This window comes from Chrysemys picta, chromosome 1, assembly GCF_011386835.1.
Source record: "Chrysemys picta bellii isolate R12L10 chromosome 1, ASM1138683v2, whole genome shotgun sequence".
In the NCBI taxonomy this organism is placed as follows: Eukaryota; Metazoa; Chordata; order Testudines; family Emydidae; genus Chrysemys; species Chrysemys picta.
In genome coordinates, this window is record NC_088791.1 from 63658090 (window position 1) to 63676694 (window position 18605).

The window sequence follows — 18605 nt, forward strand, 5'->3', positions numbered from 1 at the left end:
ACAATTATTTTGTAAAATTTCCTTCAGACACAATTCCTAAGGGTGATATTTCCTTGTTGTAGTGGCGCAACTCTGCTGATCAGAGAGTTTGTTAGAGCTCACCCACTTCTCTTTCCAAACTCCAGGCCCTACTTTTTCCTTATGCTCCCTCACATTAAGAGCCTTGCTCCCAGCCCAGCTCCCTACCTGTCCCTTCCTAACAATATGGTCTCATGGTCCTGCTGAAAGCCTTATGCCTTAGGAATGGGACAATTGGGATTGTTTCCTTTCCAGTGGGATGTATATAACACTTGATTATAATCCTGGAGGCTCACAAGATTTCTGTGCTTGATTCTGCTTATAGATATGCTAGTGTAAATTGGGAGTAACGCCATTGAAATTAATTTTCCTTCACTGTAAAATGTGCATAAATGAAACCATAATCAGGCCTACTCTATCCAATACCATCCTAGCAAGTAGTATTTTGAATCAAGGACAGTATTTCAAATCTGGTACCACTTCTTTACTGAAGCGTAAGCAAGATATATTGTAAGAAATATTTCTTATTTCCTGTAACTGTTCGCTGCATATTCATCATCCAGAAAATGCTGTGAAAATAAATGTGTAAAGCTAGCCAAATTACCCAAAGCACATCTTGTATTTGCAAAGGCATTATATTATATATAACAAAATTACAGCAATTGTACAGTTTTTACATCTAGGTTGTGTGTGTGAAGATAGAGGCTGGTATATGGATCTGTCAGACTCAGTCTTAGTATAAATATGTATGGGGGGGAGAGAGAGAGAGTGAGTGAAGTAACTTAAAGACCTACAACTGTTTTAAAGTGGAAGATTTATTACTGTATTTAAACCTTGTATGCTTCGTGTTTTTACAAAGATGTAGTTTCTCAGTGGAATAAGACAAACTATGAGACTCCACATTAAATACTGCGGTTTTCAATAACAAAAATTGTGTTTAAAAAGCATATGAGTTCCAAAACCCAACCCATCAGAGAAACCAGGCATTTTTCAGGTCAAGGCCCTTTTCCCTCCTGCCCTGCCTCCCACCAGCTGGTGCCATTTTGCAGCCCTAGCATATGCCATCACTCCCTACCTTTCCACCTGCAAACAGCTTTCTGAAGGAAATGCTTGGAATAATTTAGCAAAAAAATGATGAAGTGCAGCCTACCCTTTACTGTCTCTGGAATCTAAAATGGAAAACATAACTGTAAAAATCACTGCTATTGAAGACAGAGAGGAGATCTCCAATTCACGGGTATATGAGGGGGGCACTAATGCAAAAACATAAAATGGTTTGTGATTGCAATTGCGCTGTTCAGGACATTATCAAAAGGAATATTCTGGAAAAAAAATGCTAACTGGGCCTGATTTTTCTAAAGCAGCCTGCAGTTTTGCTTCTGCAAATAATTATAGGCTCACATTTTAGCAGTTAAACCTCTAACTTCCTAATTCGTGGACGCAGGCAGTTAGATGTCTAAGTGATACAAAATGTGCCCCAACTCACAAAATTGGAAGCAGGATTGAGACTTTCCTTGAAAGATAAATAACAAAATCCAGGGGTAGACTGTTTTGAAAATATTTATCATGTGTTACAGTTATGCTGTAATTTGATGGCTTAAGTAGGAAATATGTTGTGTACTCTATAGGACTCTTCTCAGAGGTCAGTATCACCTTATGAAAATATGCCCTGGGAGTGCATATGCCAAAGGTTTTCTAGAATTGTCATCTTCATGGAGAATAAGCTTCCTTCTGTCTTTTAACCTTAATGTGATAGAGATCATATGCCGTACACTGCAACCCTTGCTGGAACAAGTTTTGATTTCTCTGTCTCTCACACACAAGACTATGAGTAGATTTTGTGGGTTGCACAAACAACATCAGACATACTGTATGAGCAGAAACATTTTTATTCCTTCCTGCTCTTAACCTGGCTGCCCAGGGCAGTCATCAGGTGTTCTCTGTTCTGGAGAAAGCATTCTCTGATGAAGGAGTATGAGCCTTCATCTTCTCTTCAGCAAATTAAGGGTCAGCAGTAAAAACAAATTATCCCAATTTTAGGGCAAAAGCCATGCAGCTTTTACAAAATATTTGGGAGAAATCTCAGATGGAGGAGGTGGAGAGAAGTGTAGCAAATGACTGATTAAATATGTTAAATCTACTGGTTTAAGAGTCTTTGTTGTTCAGGGCCACGTGGAAATTACCTGTCTCTAATGTACCGTTTATACACAGTTTTTAGTGAGGTAATGGATAGAATAACGTTCCATTGTTTTGTATGTTTGCATTTTTGGCTCAGAAAGGATGTTCACTATATCTAAATAATTAAATCTGGCATGTAATATATCAGAAACCCACAGAACCAAGGATAAATGGGCCTGATTCTCATTTACTCTAAGGCCTCAGGGCCTTTTAGTGGGTGCATATGTATAATATATTCCTGTTTTAAAGCACCTTTCCACTGTCAGAGTGGTGTAAAATGGCCAAAGTGAAGATAAGAATTAGACCCATTTTAAATGTCTATAATCCAATACAAATTGCTAACAAACAAGGCTGTGTGTAACATTTGCACCAGTCCCTCTCAAAACTGAATCTTGAGTTCAGGGATCAATGTATTCACAAACCTTGGCCCCTATTCACAAAAATTTGCAAACTTTGGTTGAAGTTGTTCACTTAGCTGGGAAATCCAAAACTCCCTGTCCCCAGCTTGTCTCCTGCAATTACCCTTCTTCCCCTCCCCACAGCTGCTGTCCTGTTCTACCCACCAAGCTTACTGTTCTTCAAGGGAAAACACTCCTGCTATTGCTGCCAGCTCGATCTGCTGAGCTCAAGCTGATAAACGTCCAATAATCATTAGTGTGCTACCCTTCTAAAGAAACCACGCATGAACATTAATGAGGTGTCTCTTCCCGGGGACAGTCCTTACCATGCAAAGGATTACAGTTCCTCTCAGCTCCAACTCAGTAGAACCAGCTGAGAGCAGAAGTGGGAGGGCTTTTTCTCCCCCATTTCTATTTCCCTTTTGGAAGTATCCAACCCCAAAATGCCATTTGAAAAACTGAATGAAGCATGAGTCAGTAGCTTGCAGCCACCTGAAAACCATGCTACAGCAGCCACTCTGCACCACTTACGGACCTTGGGAGGGAGGAGGAGGTGGCAGGGCTTAGGTCGCTGGAGGGGGGAGAAGTGGTGGGAGATTACAACATCTGAGGGCTGATCTTCACTACGAGGATATCCACACTGCTGCAATCGATGCAGCAGGGGTCGATTTAGTGGGTCTAGTGAAGATCCGCTAAATTGACAGCAGAGCACTCTCTGGTCGACCCCAGTACTCCAGCTCTCTGAGACGAGTAAGGGAAGTTGGAGAGCGTCTCCCATCAACGCAGTGCAGTGAAAACACCTAAGTCGACCTAAGCTACATTGACTCCAGCTACGTTATTCACATAGCTGGAGTAGCGTAACTTAGGTCGACTTACCCCCGTGGTGAAGACAAGTCTAAGGGTATATCCACGCAGCAAAGGAAGAGTAGGTGTACCCATCCTAGCTTTATTCTAGCTAGTGTGGGTAACAATGGTAATGAAGACATGGCAGCATGGGCTTGCAACCAGAGTACATATCCAATAAACAGCATCCCAGACAGACATTTACTGTGGCAGCTAGCCTGCAATGAAGCCTATGCTGACACATCTTGACTCCTATTGTTCCCTGTGCTAGCTAGATTAAAACTAGCACACGTAGCCTACTTGAGCTACAGTTACACCTTAAGTTGTAGTGTAGATGTACCCTAAAGCAAGAAGAGATCTTCTGGAGGTTCCTGGGAAAGAAGGAGAAACAAGAAGACCCTATTGTGTCTTTTTCTAGTTACACAATACAGACAATATAAAGAAGCCATATGGGTACGACTGGGTGCCAGATAAGTGTGTTTATTAAATATACACAAACATGCCAGGTCTAGCTAGTTACATGCAGCTCTGACTGGTTTCTGGCTGCTTTTGAAACATAGTACACAATGAGCACTACTAGAAGGCTCACAAACTATCCAAAGGATACCCTTCTATTCCTATATGCTACATTTCCCACAAGAGGGAGTGAGAGAGGTGAGGGTGAAGGGTACTGGGTCACCTTGTAAGTTTGCCCAATGAATTCAAACTTTCCACCAAACATGCAGCAGTTAGTTTGGTTCCATCTCCAGGCCAACCACATGATGGTGCCCTTCATGAACTGTACCCTGCAGGTTTCACACAGCTGTACTGTCAACCCTCTTAATGTTATTAGTTCATCACAGTAATACTGTAAGAGACACAAAGAGGCGACCAGATGGAGGAGATGTCATTGAGGTGGAAATGCAACAATTTAGCATTAAGTGGTTGAAAATCTTAGGAACCATCGCTTGGATTTTCTAACTGTGTTGTAGTCACTACTTTGGGGGCGCAGATGCCTCACTGGCAGAATCTATAGAACAAGGGACATTCTGAAAAAAGTGTGTGCACTGGAAATTAATAAACTAAATTCTAGTCACTCCAGTTGGGTACAAAGGCTGCTTTAAGGGAGCTCAACTCTGTTTGTACAGGTTTTCAGCTGACTTCACTTTTAAAAAGTGCATGGAATGCATCCAAAACAAATAATTTTTTGTGCTAGATGGGAAGACCAAAAGGAAAAGTCTGGAGAGAGGAGGATGGATGATCTTCCTTTAATGTCAAAACTGACATAAACATATCCCCCCAACCCCTTTGCACAAGATAATTTTCTCAGCAAGACACAGATTGCTTCAATCTCTGCATAGCAGCCTTTGAAGCTTTCTCCTTATTGTTGTGTGTAGGGGGAGGGAGGGTTCCCTTTGAGGATTTCTACAGCAGTGAAGAGTTCCTCCTTCAAATACTTTCACATTATGAGGAAAATGCTCTCTTCTTTGGGGCTTCTCTTCGTTAAGACTTAGGGCTGGCCAGAAAACAAGAATTCTGCTTCGCAAAACATTTCATTTTTGACAGAAAACGTTCTGTTGAAAATTATTCAGCCAGGTCTGCTTAAGACCTCACTCATCATTAGGTGGAGTTCCAACTCAGGAGATAATTTGCATTGCTGGAGAGGATCCACCAACTGGAAGATAAGAATTTTTGAAGGGTTCCCATTCTGCAGAACTTTGTAATAGGCTGCTTCTTTGTTTGTTTTTTTGTGTGAAGCTATGTGCATTGTTTGGCAGGGATGGTTTACAGTATGGAGTAATTTATAAAGACGTTTGTTACTTCGTAACAATTCTTTTTAAAGATTGACATTACTAAAGGGATTCAGAGGTGGGTTTCTCTCTTGCAGAGTGTTTGCCTTGTTCGGGGTATTTGATCTTCAGCTTTACTGCTGTCCATTTTTTCCTGTCGGTCACACTTGGACAACACTTTTAGACACTGATCCCACAATGAACTTTGTGGGGGTAGGCCCCATGGACTTCATTGGGGGTCCTGGTGGGCTCCTACTTGGAACTCATTGCAGGATTGGGGCTTTAATTAAGATGATACGGTATTTATCCACGTTTTCCCCAAAGGGTGAGAAATGAACCATCTTGGGGAGGGGCTGTTTTTCCCCTTTAATTTCACTCTTACATGGTTTCTTCCTCAAAAGTTTTCCTCCACATTTAACTGTGTAAGGTGTAACTAAAGCTGTGCACTATTGTTCCGTATTGACATGCTTTCTCTGAACATATTGAGGCCATTTGATAGCTTCCACACCTCCCTTTACTAAAAATCTTGTGGGAAATTCTGTACATCCTGTATTCATCTGTGCGAAGTGATTTGTAGTTGCAGCCTACATTCTTTAATGACTTACTGCAAGGCATTTTATGAAACCATTAGTAACAAATGTTTAACAGATATTAGGAGAAAGAACAAGGAACTCTGGTATGTGTGAGCATATATACAGAGTGTGTGTGTGTGTGTGTGTGTGTGTGTGTGTGTGTGTGTGTGTGTGTGTGTGTGTGTGGGTGAGTGACTTTAGGGGATTGCAGGAGAGGGGCAGGTATCTGGTGGTGATGAGGTGGGTATGGAATGGATTTTTAAGTGACCTTTAAAATCTTTCAAGTAGATTCTCATGTGGAAGCCAAGCTGTAGGCAATACAGCCCTTCGATTGCTTTTTAGGTGAACTAATCAGGCTGTGTGAGGGGAATCTGCTGGGACGCTGTAGTTGCAGGGGCTTGGGTTCTCCAGTCCCTGTGTTGGTAGATAGGGGGAGACTAGGGAGCGAATAGTTATTCTTCAGATGGTGATGTGCAGCCATGGATTGTAAATAAGGGTCACAATATATTGTACCTGAGGCTGCTATGGAAGGCTCGGATAGCAGCTGTGTTGAAGAGCACGTGTTTCCATCGGTGCATGGCAAAGTGAAGTGAGGTCTTTTGTTTTGGATGCAGGCCTTATGCTTATCCATGCCTTTGTCGCTCTGAGATTACACCACCTTAATGCTTTCTACTTGAGGCTGCACCTGAGACCATGCGGAAGCTGAGCTATTCCAGAATTCCGGAGCCCTTTAGTAAGTGGGGCTTTCCACTGGGAGCACGTAACACGTGCATCCCATGAGCTAGTGTGGTTGCCTTTGGTAGGTGGGTGGAACTCAAAGTATTTTTTTACTGATCTTCAAAGCCTTACATGGTTGGAATCTGTGTCTGGGTTACCAGAGCACCCATCTCTTTACCTGGGCTAGACTGCCGCAGTTGCTGTCAGTGGCGGTGCATGCCAGGGAGCTCTGCAGATGCAGAAGAAAGGCAGCTGCTGGCAGCTTGTTCTCTGAGAGGGCCTAAATGTGAATAATTTATTATAATTGTACATGGTGTTTTTGAAAATGGGACTTAGGCTCCTAAGTCACGTAGGTGCTTTTGACAGCGTTCCCCATAGTCTATAATTTGTTGGTAACGAGATCTGACACAAAGATACTGCAACTCTTGATTTCTCTTATTCCTCTTTTCCAGGTTGGCCTTCATTCTATGATGTGATCAGTCCTGATGCAATTATGTTCACCGATGACTTCTCTTATGGGATGCACAGGATTGAAACAGGCTGCAGTCAGGTCAGTGTACAGCACACCCAGACCATTCTGATTGTAAAGGCTGCAAATATTGTTACAGCACCTTACCCTCTCACTGTGATTTACAAAGCTTTTCGTTCATTAAATACTAATAATCTTAATATCGCATGGTGGATTGCAAGTGACAGACAAATGGTCCGAGTGAAAGTACAAAGTGCTAATGAGAGTGTTCTTAAGCACTGTTTAACAGAGCATACATAAATGGCTTGAATCAGTGGTGCCAAGTATACAGAAATTGTCTTGTTGAAAGGAATCCCTTCAATGCTCATCCCTGAGCCCCGCTTTTCTACCTCCATGTGTGAATGGTTTTGATAGAGATTGGAAGCGTTGTAGCGACTATTTGTGTGCTGATACCATCACTGTGCATTACTGAAGAGCAGCACTAACTGAAATCCAAGCCCCATTCCCAGGTCAGTCTTAATGACCAAATCAAGTAATCCCATCTGCCATAATAATGAACTCAATAATAATGCCAGATGCTCCCAACTTTCCATTATCTGTCTTGTTCTACTTGCTTTCATCCATTATGATGCCCAGCTTTCTGTGAAGTGAATGGCATAATCATTATCTAGAAGGGAGGGGAACTGCTGACTTGACATGTTACAAAAACACCCAGCAACTCTCAACCATCCAGTTCTAAATCCTCAAATTCCTTCTGGTGAGACTGCAACAGCTTCATCCATGCTGTATAAATCTGCCTTTTTGTTTCCAGACAGGACCAAGGCTGGGATAACCGATTTCAGCATTGCTGAAATATATCCTGATTATTCTGTGCTCATACAGGAATGCTTAGAGCATGTTAAGAAAGAGGCTCTCTGAAATGGTGTTGTGTTCTTCTGGGGCCATTTCTGCTCCCACTGAAGTCAATGGCAAAATTTCAGTTAACTTCAGTGTGTGCAGTATGGGGCCCAACATGCCAGTGCCTGAATCAGTCTGAAGGGAAATATCTACTAATATAATTGGAGAAATGGTATTATTCTTATCTAGGTAACATGCTGCAAGAAAACCATTTAACACATTTTTGGTAGCTGTGCTGTACGTGTTTTAGGAATCTCAGAAGCTCTACTATGACCTCTGATTACAAAAGAATTTTAACACCTTGCAGGAAAATTTACTGCATAAAAAGATATTGCTCAATATTAAAGGAACTCGGGCTGTGTTGTTTTTATTTCATAATAAACTGAGGAACCTTATGAGCTTATAATCTTCACTTTACTGAATTGCTTTGTGGAACTAAATGATAAATATAAATAGACTTGGAAGGATTTTATTTTTTATCAGTAAATGTTGGTAAAAGTTGATTTCCTTCTATACACACAAAGCAATGAAAAAATATTTCCATCAATAATTGAAATTTACAGATAGCCAAAGTGGGGGGAAAAAGTGTGCATGAGAACTTAGAGTTTGATTTAAGGATATTTAGTTTGCATATTTTGAAATGTGATGTTGACAATTTGTATTTTAAAACCCATGTGGGGTACTGGATTGTGCCAAATATGCCAGGATTCAAAATTTGGCTTCCTGCCCTTGCTCGTTTTCGCTCAGCGACAAGCACCAGTGCTGTCTGTACTGCTTGGGGGAAGCCTGTGCCGCATCCAGGTGAAGTATCTGCCTCTAACTTCCTTGCCCATACATGGGAAGACCAAGCCCTCTGTCTTAAGAAGCAGCTCGTGGACATTGCCAGGGGGCCTCAGTCAGATCCTGGCTGGGTAACCCCCATTCCCCCCCCCACAATCCAAGAGTGCCTCCTACCTCGGAGCCTCAGTCCGGCTCTGCCAGTACCAGTGCTATAGACCCCATGCTGGGGCCTAGCCATGAGTCTCGGAAGCATGCACATAAGCATGGCAGTAAGTCTTCCTTTAGATCCAAGAAAGATGTCACACCATCCATGAGTTCCGGCCACAGAGGAATGCCGCCTTCCAAGGCCCACAAGAGCGACAAGAAGTTGGATCGCTCATCGAATCTGCCGGTCCCGGTTCCAGCACCACATGCTCCTCCTGCATTGGCCCAGCTGACATCTCGTGATTCGTGGGTCATGAGACAACTCCCCTTACGAGCCCCAGTTCCATCCATAGACTGCCGGCTATTGACTCTGGGGAGACTCGGAATTGCTCCTTGGCCTCATGAACTGTTCCAAGTTTGCTCCAGAATGCCCTTTCTTCTGTCCTCGCCGTGCAAGACAATCATAACAGACACATCGCTCAATGGCTGGGGTGCCCACGTGGGAGATCATGTGACCCAAGGCACTTGGACCTCTCAGGAAGTCAGGATTCATATTGCTATCCTGGAACTTCGGGCAGTATGCAAGGCATGCCACGCGTTTTTACCAGCTATCCATTCTTGTCATGTCGGACAACATCATACACAAGCAAGGAGGTACAAAGTCCCCAGTGCTGCGTGCGCAAGCAGTATACTTTCGGAAATGTTGCATTGCACATCGTATCCATTTGTCGGCAGCCTGCCTGCCAGGAACCCAGAATGTGATTGCCGATGCTCTCAGCAGGAACTTTGCAGCTGACCATAAATGGGAGTTGCATGACATGGTAATCGTGGACATTTTTGGGCACTGGGGAATTCTGATCAGGGACCTCTTTGCATCTCATGCCAACATCAAGTACATTCAGTACTGCTCAAGGGGAGCACTCATTTCCCTGTGAATGAGTCATCGACTGGTTGGACCAGATCAACCACTCCTTTCCTCCCCACTCTTGCTGTGCATCCTTCACAGACTCCAATGGGAGATGGTGATTGTCATCCTGATTGCTCCATTCTGGCCTCGCTAGTTCTGGTTTCCTATTTTTCTCTGCATATCAAAGCATCCTCCACTCCTGCTCCTGATGTTTCTGGAACTGTTCACACAACACAATGGCAGACTCAGGCACCCTGATCCACAGATGCTTCACCTGAGAGCTTGGTTTTTGGATGGACACCTCCGCTAGCATGGGAGTGTTTGTTGGCAGTAGAGGATGTCCTTTCCAGTAGCAGTAAGGACTCCACAAGATGATCCTACCAAGCCAAATGGGTGCATTTCGCTTCCTGGGCCCAAGAGCAAGGTCTTTCCCCCAAAGCTGTGGACATCCCAAAGCTCTTAGACTATTTCCTCTATCTGAAGGCCTCAGGTCTTGCTCTCAACTCCATCCGGGTGCACGCAGTGGCTATTAGCGCTTTCCACCCTCCCGTTGAGGAGCATTCAGTTTTTACCCCTCCTTTGACTACCCAATTCTGGAAGAGCCTTGTAAATAAATACCTGCCCATTCAGCCTAACTCTCCCCAATGGGACCTCAATCTAGTGCTTATGTCATTAATGAACTCTCCCTTTGAACCTCTGGCCTTCTGCTCCCTTTCTCTTCTTTCCATGAAGGTCGCTTTCCTGGTTACTATTACATCTGCAAGGAGGGTTGGCAAACTGGGGGCCATGAAGGCAAACCTTCGTTTCACCGCATTCCATAAGGACAAAGTTTCACTGCACCTGCATCCCAAATTTCTACCAAAAGTGGTTTCTCGCTTCCACCTCTTCCAACCCTACATTTGCCCACTTTCTTTCCCAAACTGCACACCACCATATCAACTGAGAAATGTCAGCTTCACTCCCTCAATGTACGTAGGGCCCTGGCATTTTATCTACAAAGAATGAAGCCATTCTGGAAGTCTCCCAGATTATTTGTTGTTTTAGCAGAGAAAAAGGGCAGGCCATTTCCACCCTGAGAATCTCGAAGTGGGTCTGAGGGTGCATTATGCTCTGCTATCAGTTATTGAGATGGTCCCCACCAAGTGGGATACGGGCCCATTCCAAGAGAGCGCAAGCATCAAATTCCGCCGCACTCCACAACGTACCACTTGTGGACATATGTAAGGCAGCCACATGGAGTTTGGTACACGCCTTTTCTTCTCATTATGCTCTAGTGCATGGTTCTGCAAGGGACACCTTGTTTGTTGCAGTGGTCCTTCGTTCCCAGTTCCAGCATCTTCCTCGCACCTAGCTAGGTACTGCTTGTTACTCACCTTCAGTTGAATACAATAGGGACTATCACTCGAAGAAGAAGGGGAGGTTACTTACCTGTAACTGGAGGTTCTTCGAGATGTGTGGTCCCTGGCTGTGTTCCAATCCCACACTCCTTCCCCTCTGCTGCAGATCTGGTAGATTCGTGGTAGAAAAGATCCGAAGACGTGGTCAGTCCACCCCATCCTTCATTGCCTCGGGAAAAACCATAAGGCAGTGCAAGGGTGCATGCATGGCCCGCCGGACATTTCTACTTTGAAAAGTTCCAGCTCTGGGCGCAGGGCACATGCTCATCACCCTTAGTGGAATATAGATAGGGACCACACATCTTGAAGAACCTCCAGTTACAGGTAAGTAATCTCCCCTTCCATGCATGCTGGGCAATGTGTGGAGGGAACAAGGACTAGTTCTTCCCTGGCAGAGTTTAGGACAGTGCTGCTCTTTGAAGTACTAGAAGTATTGAGAATACTTTGTGTCACAATCTGTGCTTAGGACCCTGTCCAGCTGGTAACTGGTGCTATTTAACAATGATTTAACAGTTCCATAATACAATGGCAGATACCTCACATTTTTTCAGTTGAATATTAACGTGTGCTTTGGAAGGAACGATTTTAACAAGGCTTGTCTACACGGCAGAGCAAAGCATGCCAGAGGGTTGCAATTTGTAAAGTGCAATAACATGCTCTCCAACTGCCCTGTGTATACCTTGTTCTAAAAGTCTGAAACAGGACTATATCAACGCGAACCAGGTACCTGAAAGAGTGTCCCAGCTGGGTCTACAGGGGCAGTTAGTGCATAACATGTTAGAACACTGTACAAATCACAACTCTCTAGGGAGCTTTGCTGGCGCCATGTAGACAAGTCCCTACTCATACACATTCATGGGTTCTAAATTAACTGAAACCACTCAGGAAAAAGACGTGGACTTTATTGTGGACAGCTCAGTGAAAAGATTTGATCAATGGATTTTGGTGGTTAGAAAAGCAACCGAGATGTTAGAGAGTATTCAGGTATAAAGAATAATACTGCAAACATTATAATGCCATTCTATAAATCACAGATATGGCCTCACATAGAACACTGTTCATGTTGGGTCATGCTGTCTCGAAAAGGATGTAGTACAAATAGAAAAAATCCATGGAAAAGCAATGAAATTAAATTAAAGGCATGGAAAAATTTCCAGATGAGGAGACACTAAAAATTATTAGGGTTGTGTTTACCAGCCCCTAATATCTGAATATCTTTGTTATCTGAAATTCATATCTGGCCATGTATCTAATGTTCATATCAAAATAGTAACTGTTCTTTTTCAAGCATTCCTCTGAGATCTTCATCTTATCAGAGCTTACTTGTATTAGTATAGAGAAAAAATAAGAGGTGACATAGTGGAGATATGTCAAATAATGAATAGTAAAGAGAGTAATGTCTACTTCTCTCATAATACAAACACAGGGCTGCAAATTGAAAGCAGGATCAAATAAAATACTTTCACGTGATGCATAACTCACCTGTGTCCCTCCTAGAGATCTAATTGCCCTCTTCTGGATCTACAAAAATCTTCCTTTGTATCATCGTTCCATCTGTTCTGTTTCTCTTAGCAGAAAATGAGGAGGAAAGCCAGCGTCATCTGAGCAGGCAGCTCTCTGTGAGCCACTAGCAAGGTCTCTGTGGGACCAGAATTTGGGAATCTCTCCTTTATTCAGTGATTACTTGAAAATGCAGCTTACTCAGTACCAGCTGGCAGGATGTGAGCACTGTCAAATGAAGCCTGTGGCCAACATATGGGTTGGAGTATGACAACTCCCTTCCAGAGAACCCAAAGTTTTTGCTTTGGGCTCCATTCAGATGAATTCAGTGTGTGGTTGGGGTGGAGGAATCTGAGAACATTGTTTACCTGGCTTCAGAGAAACTAGAACTAGCAGACTTCACAGAATGGCATTAGCAAGGCACACACCAATTTAAAACACACCAAAACCCGAATAAATAGTGTAGGAAAATATGAGGCTAAACCCCACAGCAAAGTCCAACGGCAGCTTCCCATCAGTGGCTTCCCACCAGTGGAACCCGTGTTCTTGGCCCAGCAGGTGGGGCAGATCACACAGGATGATAGCCTGGGGGTGGGGAACAATTTGCAGCCGCTCTAAGGGACAATTAACACCCCCATATAGTGTACCCATAACGCAGCCATTTCCTCCCCTCCCCTGGATCCTAAGAATGTGAATCATGTTTCCAGCAGCAAAAAAGACCACAATTTTACTGCAGTGCAGTTCTTGGTAAACACTCCCCATCCCCCATGCTCCAAACTGTATTAATCTCTTGCAGATGAAAAAGTAAGTTGATTTTTCTGTAAATGTCCCTCCATCTGTTTGCTCCTGTGTAAAAGCCTCTCTCTTTAAAATGTTCTTCAATTTAGAGATCAAACACTGCGGGGGGGGGGGGGGGGGTAGGGTCAGCTTAATATAAAACAAAAGCATCCCTGGGATTATCTGAGAAACAATTTTTACAGTTCTGTTAGAAACACTTCATCCTGGAAATACGTATAATGTCAGATACTTGTGACAGGTAAACGTTAATTGCAGGCCCATTTAGGGAATAATATTAAATTGGTTGCACATTCTGTCTCCTTTCTTTTCCTTTCCTGTGCAGGGGGTCCTTCCCCCTAGGGTCTCTCTAGCTATTATGTTGTACCTGTAAAAACCAATAAAATTCTTTAATCTCAGAAAGATTGGTTGCACATTGATATGCTCTGAATAAATCATTAGCAGCCGATTGCACAGGGCTTTCTTCAGATCATGGCAACCAATGAGAACCAGGAGCCCAGAGAGACCCAACCATGCTGACACTTGGCTGTGGTCAGCTATGGTCCCAATCTGCCAAAGACATGAGTTACACTTGGTATTCTATCATCTTGCCACGTTCTGCCCAATATATGAACCAGCATAGGATGATTTTCATGGAGAGGCTTTACCAACTTCAACAGTCACCAAAGAAAAATAGTCCGCACCCTTGATGGGTGAAATGTTGTATGTCGTGTAGGGACAGCACGTCTTTCATACTCTCAAATGACAACCAGAACAATTCCTTTCTGGTGCAAACAATTGAATTTGAGTTATTTTCATTGCACATGAGTATTAGCACATGTGTACATGGAATCTATATGTAAATTTTAGGGAGAGACAATGTCACAAAATATAACAGATTTCTCAGTAATCCAATCCTGGTGTGACTCTGCTACCACAGAAAAATATAATGAAACCGCCTCTAACCATGTTGAGGCTTTAGAATTCCTTGCCAAGGAGTTCTGTTGTGATCGGTTGACTTGGTAGTCCATAAATTTGTGTGCCAGTGTTTCCTGAAATCTGCTCCTCTGTGTAATTTCTCTTCCTCTGTTCCTTTACATTGGAGAATGAGTGATTTATAAATAATCTTTTGGTAAATGTTAATGTGGAAAAGACTTTGCTATTGAGCCATGAGGTTTGAAAACTTTCTCAGTCAAGAAGATTAATTGCCATATTTTGGATTTGTACAAATACTTTGGGAAACTAAATTATGATGATTTATTCTTTGTATTATGGTAATGTCCAATGGCCCCAATCAGAACAAGATCCTCATTATGCTAGCCCACATGCTGTAATAAACAATAAGATGAGGACAATCCCTGCTTCAAAAAACTTACAAACTCAAAGGACAAAAGGGATCAGGGCTAGGAAAGAGGGATACAAGCAAGTGATCAGTCATGAATGACATCAGACTTGTTAGTTGTATTATTTTAAAGCATCATCTTTGTTTATATTATGCTTTTATTTTTTCATTTAACCCTCATTACCTCCTTTGTTTTTCCCCCTCCTGAAAAAAAATTGTAGGTAGTTGTATTGTCCCCAGCCTTACCAATGCTGTTAACCACTTCCTTAACCACCTACCCAAAAGTCATTCCTGCGCTTTCCCAACACTCATTTGCATAATAGCAGCTACTGAGAGCACTTCCTGATGATGTCACAGGGTGGAAGCAGTCTCATTGGCTAATGGTGTGTTTCCACTGAGCTACCACTGCCATTTCCGCTGTCTTTCCAGGGCAGAAGGGCTTTATCATGTAGCTGCCCTCATGAACCTGGTGTGGTTTTCAGTGATTGCTCAATGCGTGTTTGCAAGAGCTCTGCATTTTTCTGTGGTTGATTCCAACTGGCTGTACATAACAACAAGAGTTTCACAGAGCCCTTCCAAAACTGTCTGGGACCTTAATGGTGCCATCCCCAATACCACAGCTGGAGCCTGCCACTCTCAGCGATCCACCCACACAGATCTGATTGCAGGATTGGAGTCTTAAACTTTAAACTCTTCATGGTAAGGACTGTCTTTATCCAGCACTGGGTTATGCACATGCATAGGACCCCTGCTCCTATAGTCTTGTGTTGATCAGAATTCGAGCAGCTGGGGAATTTTTCAATAAAACTTTTTTGTCAAACATGTTTGTGAATATGTTTGAGATTTGGACTTTTTGTCCCAATTTGAGGTGCTAATTTTTTTTTTTTTTCAAAATCTGGAAAATATTTAAGGGGTGGATGGGAAAGCAGTTTCCTGCCCAGCTCTAGTAAGAATTTCAGTTTTTGTTTTTTTGGGGGGAGGGGGAGTTTTTTCTAGCTCTCACGATTGTGAAATACCCCTTGAAAGCATGAAGAGAGTATAACCTGCAGCAGTGATCTCTGCCTGCTCTTACCGACGCCCAAGTGCATGCTTAAGTGCTTTGGTGAATCAAGGACTATAACATGAGGAGGACACTGCAATAAAATGGACCAAAGAGAGAAAAAAATTATCCCCATTATGCTGAGCTGCTAGGAACTTAGCCAACATGAATAAATATTCACAGTGAGGAATACTCAGTATTGCTGGTATGTGCTTTGGATACTGTGCTAGAAATGAATTAAGTGTAAAGAATAATTCTTTGCCTTAATTTCTGTTATCTGGATGTCTGGCTAGGTGACTGTCTGTCAGACTGCTAGCCCACTAAGGGATAGATTCTGAACTGTGACACCGCTGTAACTCCACTGATTTCAACTCATGTTGGAATCAACCATTTACTTTAATGGGAGATGCATTGGGCCCTAGCAAAGCAGCATGACTCCCCATTGAAAGTGAATATTTCTACAGTTCAGGGTTTTATTTTTTATTCCTCATGACATGCTAGAGAAATAAGAAAGAATCAGAGTGGCTAATTACAGCATGCTGTTGGTTTCAAGATGTTTGTTAACCTAATTCTCCTCCCATCATGCGCCTCTACAGCAGTCCTAGTTCTTCAGTAATGGCTCAATGGATCAGCTTCTTCAAATGTTATGTTCTCTATGTCAAGGAAAGTGAATGTTACCTCTGTTATAGTCAGCAACATGGCTTTTACCATGCAATCATACATATCTGAAATCCACTCATCCAAAACAATACTTCTCTCTGTGGTGACAGCACATATACTTTCACATTCCTTGCAAGTAACAAATTCCTTGCAAGTAAGCATCAATCCAATTTATAAATTATTCCTGGCTTCAATTATTTAGCCAAAATCTGAACATATCTGAAATATGATTGTTTCTGAATGATTTCGGATATGTACAGTTCTGCTATTCTGTGTTCCCTCATATGCACAGTACAGCCCACAAAGACATCGACTAGGGGTTAGGCTAATGAAAGGTATCTAAGATATTGTTCAATCTCGTTTCCTGTTGTAAACATTGTCCCACTATAGAGTAACCTTAAGACATTAGTATTAATAGCATTGCCGTGCCATGTAGTTGTATAGAAATACAATGATACTCTGTTGTTTTATTTCAGTGTGGTGCTCACCTGGGGCATATCTTTGACGATGGGCCTCGTCCAACTGGCAAAAGATATTGCATAAACTCTGCTTCATTATCGTTCGAGCCTGTAGATAAGAACAATGCTGGAGAAGGCAGCAGTAGCACCAGTCCTGCCCAAACAGACAAAACAGAGCTGTAGGACAAAGGGCGGTCTGCAGAAAACTCACGGCGTATGAAGAATGTTTTTTCTAACTTGCCTGCTATATTATATCATATTTTTAAATGTATAAAGGCATTCTGCACCATTAGTTTTTTTTTTTCTTTGTTGAAATTGAGGCCTTGCCTGCCAATGTATTTTACTATATAATAGGTTCTAAATATTTGTGGACTGACTCTCCTGGTTTTGTTTTTGGAGATTGCTTTGGGGAAGCCTTAAAACAAGAGACTTTAGCCCCATTAGTTATTAATTTCTTCTTCTTGCTTTGTTACTATAGATTTGAATATTTTTCTTTTTCTTTTTTTGTGTGTGTGAAGAAAAGGGGATTGTGGTTATCTTCAGACAACAGAAAACTCTTGAGTGTAATAAAATTCTTGAGACCCAGCACATCTGTGGTTGTTTTGATTTGTGAGGCATGTGGCCTTTGGTCATGTGTATTCAACCATCTCACTGTATCAACCACACCCTGCAAAAACTTGGATTTAGGCAATTCCCTTCCAACTAAAAGTGATGGATGAGATGTAAAGCCCTTCCTTTGGCTAAATTATTGCCAAAATACAAAGGGTGTAGTTGCAGGGACATATATGTTGCATTATAATCAATTTTTCCCCTTGTTGGATGTTGGAATGGAGTATTAAATCAAGCTCAAAACCATTGAGCTTCACTTGTTCAAGGTTCACTGAATATCCTTTGCTTTTTCGTGAGGCCCTGTCTTCTGCAGCTACAACTATTAAAGGGGATTATTTATTTGGGCAGGAACAGGTAGAACTTGTAGAGAATTGAAGTGGATGTGGGTTGACATAGGTGGGCTGTTTGCCCTACCCAAGGCAAGCAATCACTACAAGGCATCAGCAGGCTCTGAGGAACCGTGGCACTGCATAATGAAAAGTAATGCCCTTCTGAAATACTCCATTTTTAATTTAAGCTGGCCTGGGCCCATATAGCTTTGAAGGGCCAGGTCTTTTATTATATGTAGTGTGACAGACCCAGACCAATGGGGTACAGGAGTCTGGTAGAGGGCAAATATACTGGTCACTAGATAAGTAGTTTTCTGTTCCCTGAGTGACCAGAGCAGGGGCTGCACTAGAGTAATCAGGAACCTGCTAGAACCAGTTAAGGCAGGCAGGCTAATTAGGACACCTGGAGCCAATTAAGAAGAAGCTGCTAGAATCAATTAAGGCAGGCTAATCAGGGCACCTGGGTTTTAAAAGGAGCTCACTTCAGTTTGTCGTGCGAGTGTGAGGAGCTGGGAGCAAGAGGCGCAAGGAGCTGAGAGTGAGAGGGTGTGCTGCTGGAGGACCGAGGAGCACAAGTGTTATCAGACACCAGGAGGAAGGTCCTGTGGTGAGAATAAGGAAGGTGTTTGGAGGAGGCCATGGGGAAGTAGCCCAGGGAGTTGTAGCTGTCATGCAACTGTTACAGAAGGCACTATAGACAGCTGCAGTCCACAGGGCCCTGGGCTGGAACCCGGAGTAGAGGGCGGGCCCGGGTTCCCCCCAAACCTCCCAACTGACCTGGACTGTGGGTTCTTCCAGAGGGGAA

General features: G+C 42.8%; 1 protein-coding gene across 7 annotated transcripts in view; it reads left to right on the forward strand.

Moving 5' to 3' along the window:
* MSRB3 (methionine sulfoxide reductase B3) overlaps positions 1–17450 on the forward strand; it is a 135989-nt gene extending 118539 nt beyond the window's left edge. For all 7 annotated transcript variants that reach the window (XM_042853041.2, XM_042853087.2, XM_042853157.2 and 4 more), the window contains 2 exons: positions 6948–7045; positions 16881–17450. In XM_042853041.2, the coding sequence (XP_042708975.1) occupies positions 6948–7045; positions 16881–17045 (263 nt within the window). In that variant the 3' untranslated portion in view covers positions 17046–17450. The remainder of the gene's footprint in view (positions 1–6947; positions 7046–16880) is intronic.
* Positions 17451–18605: the final 1155 nt, after the last annotated feature.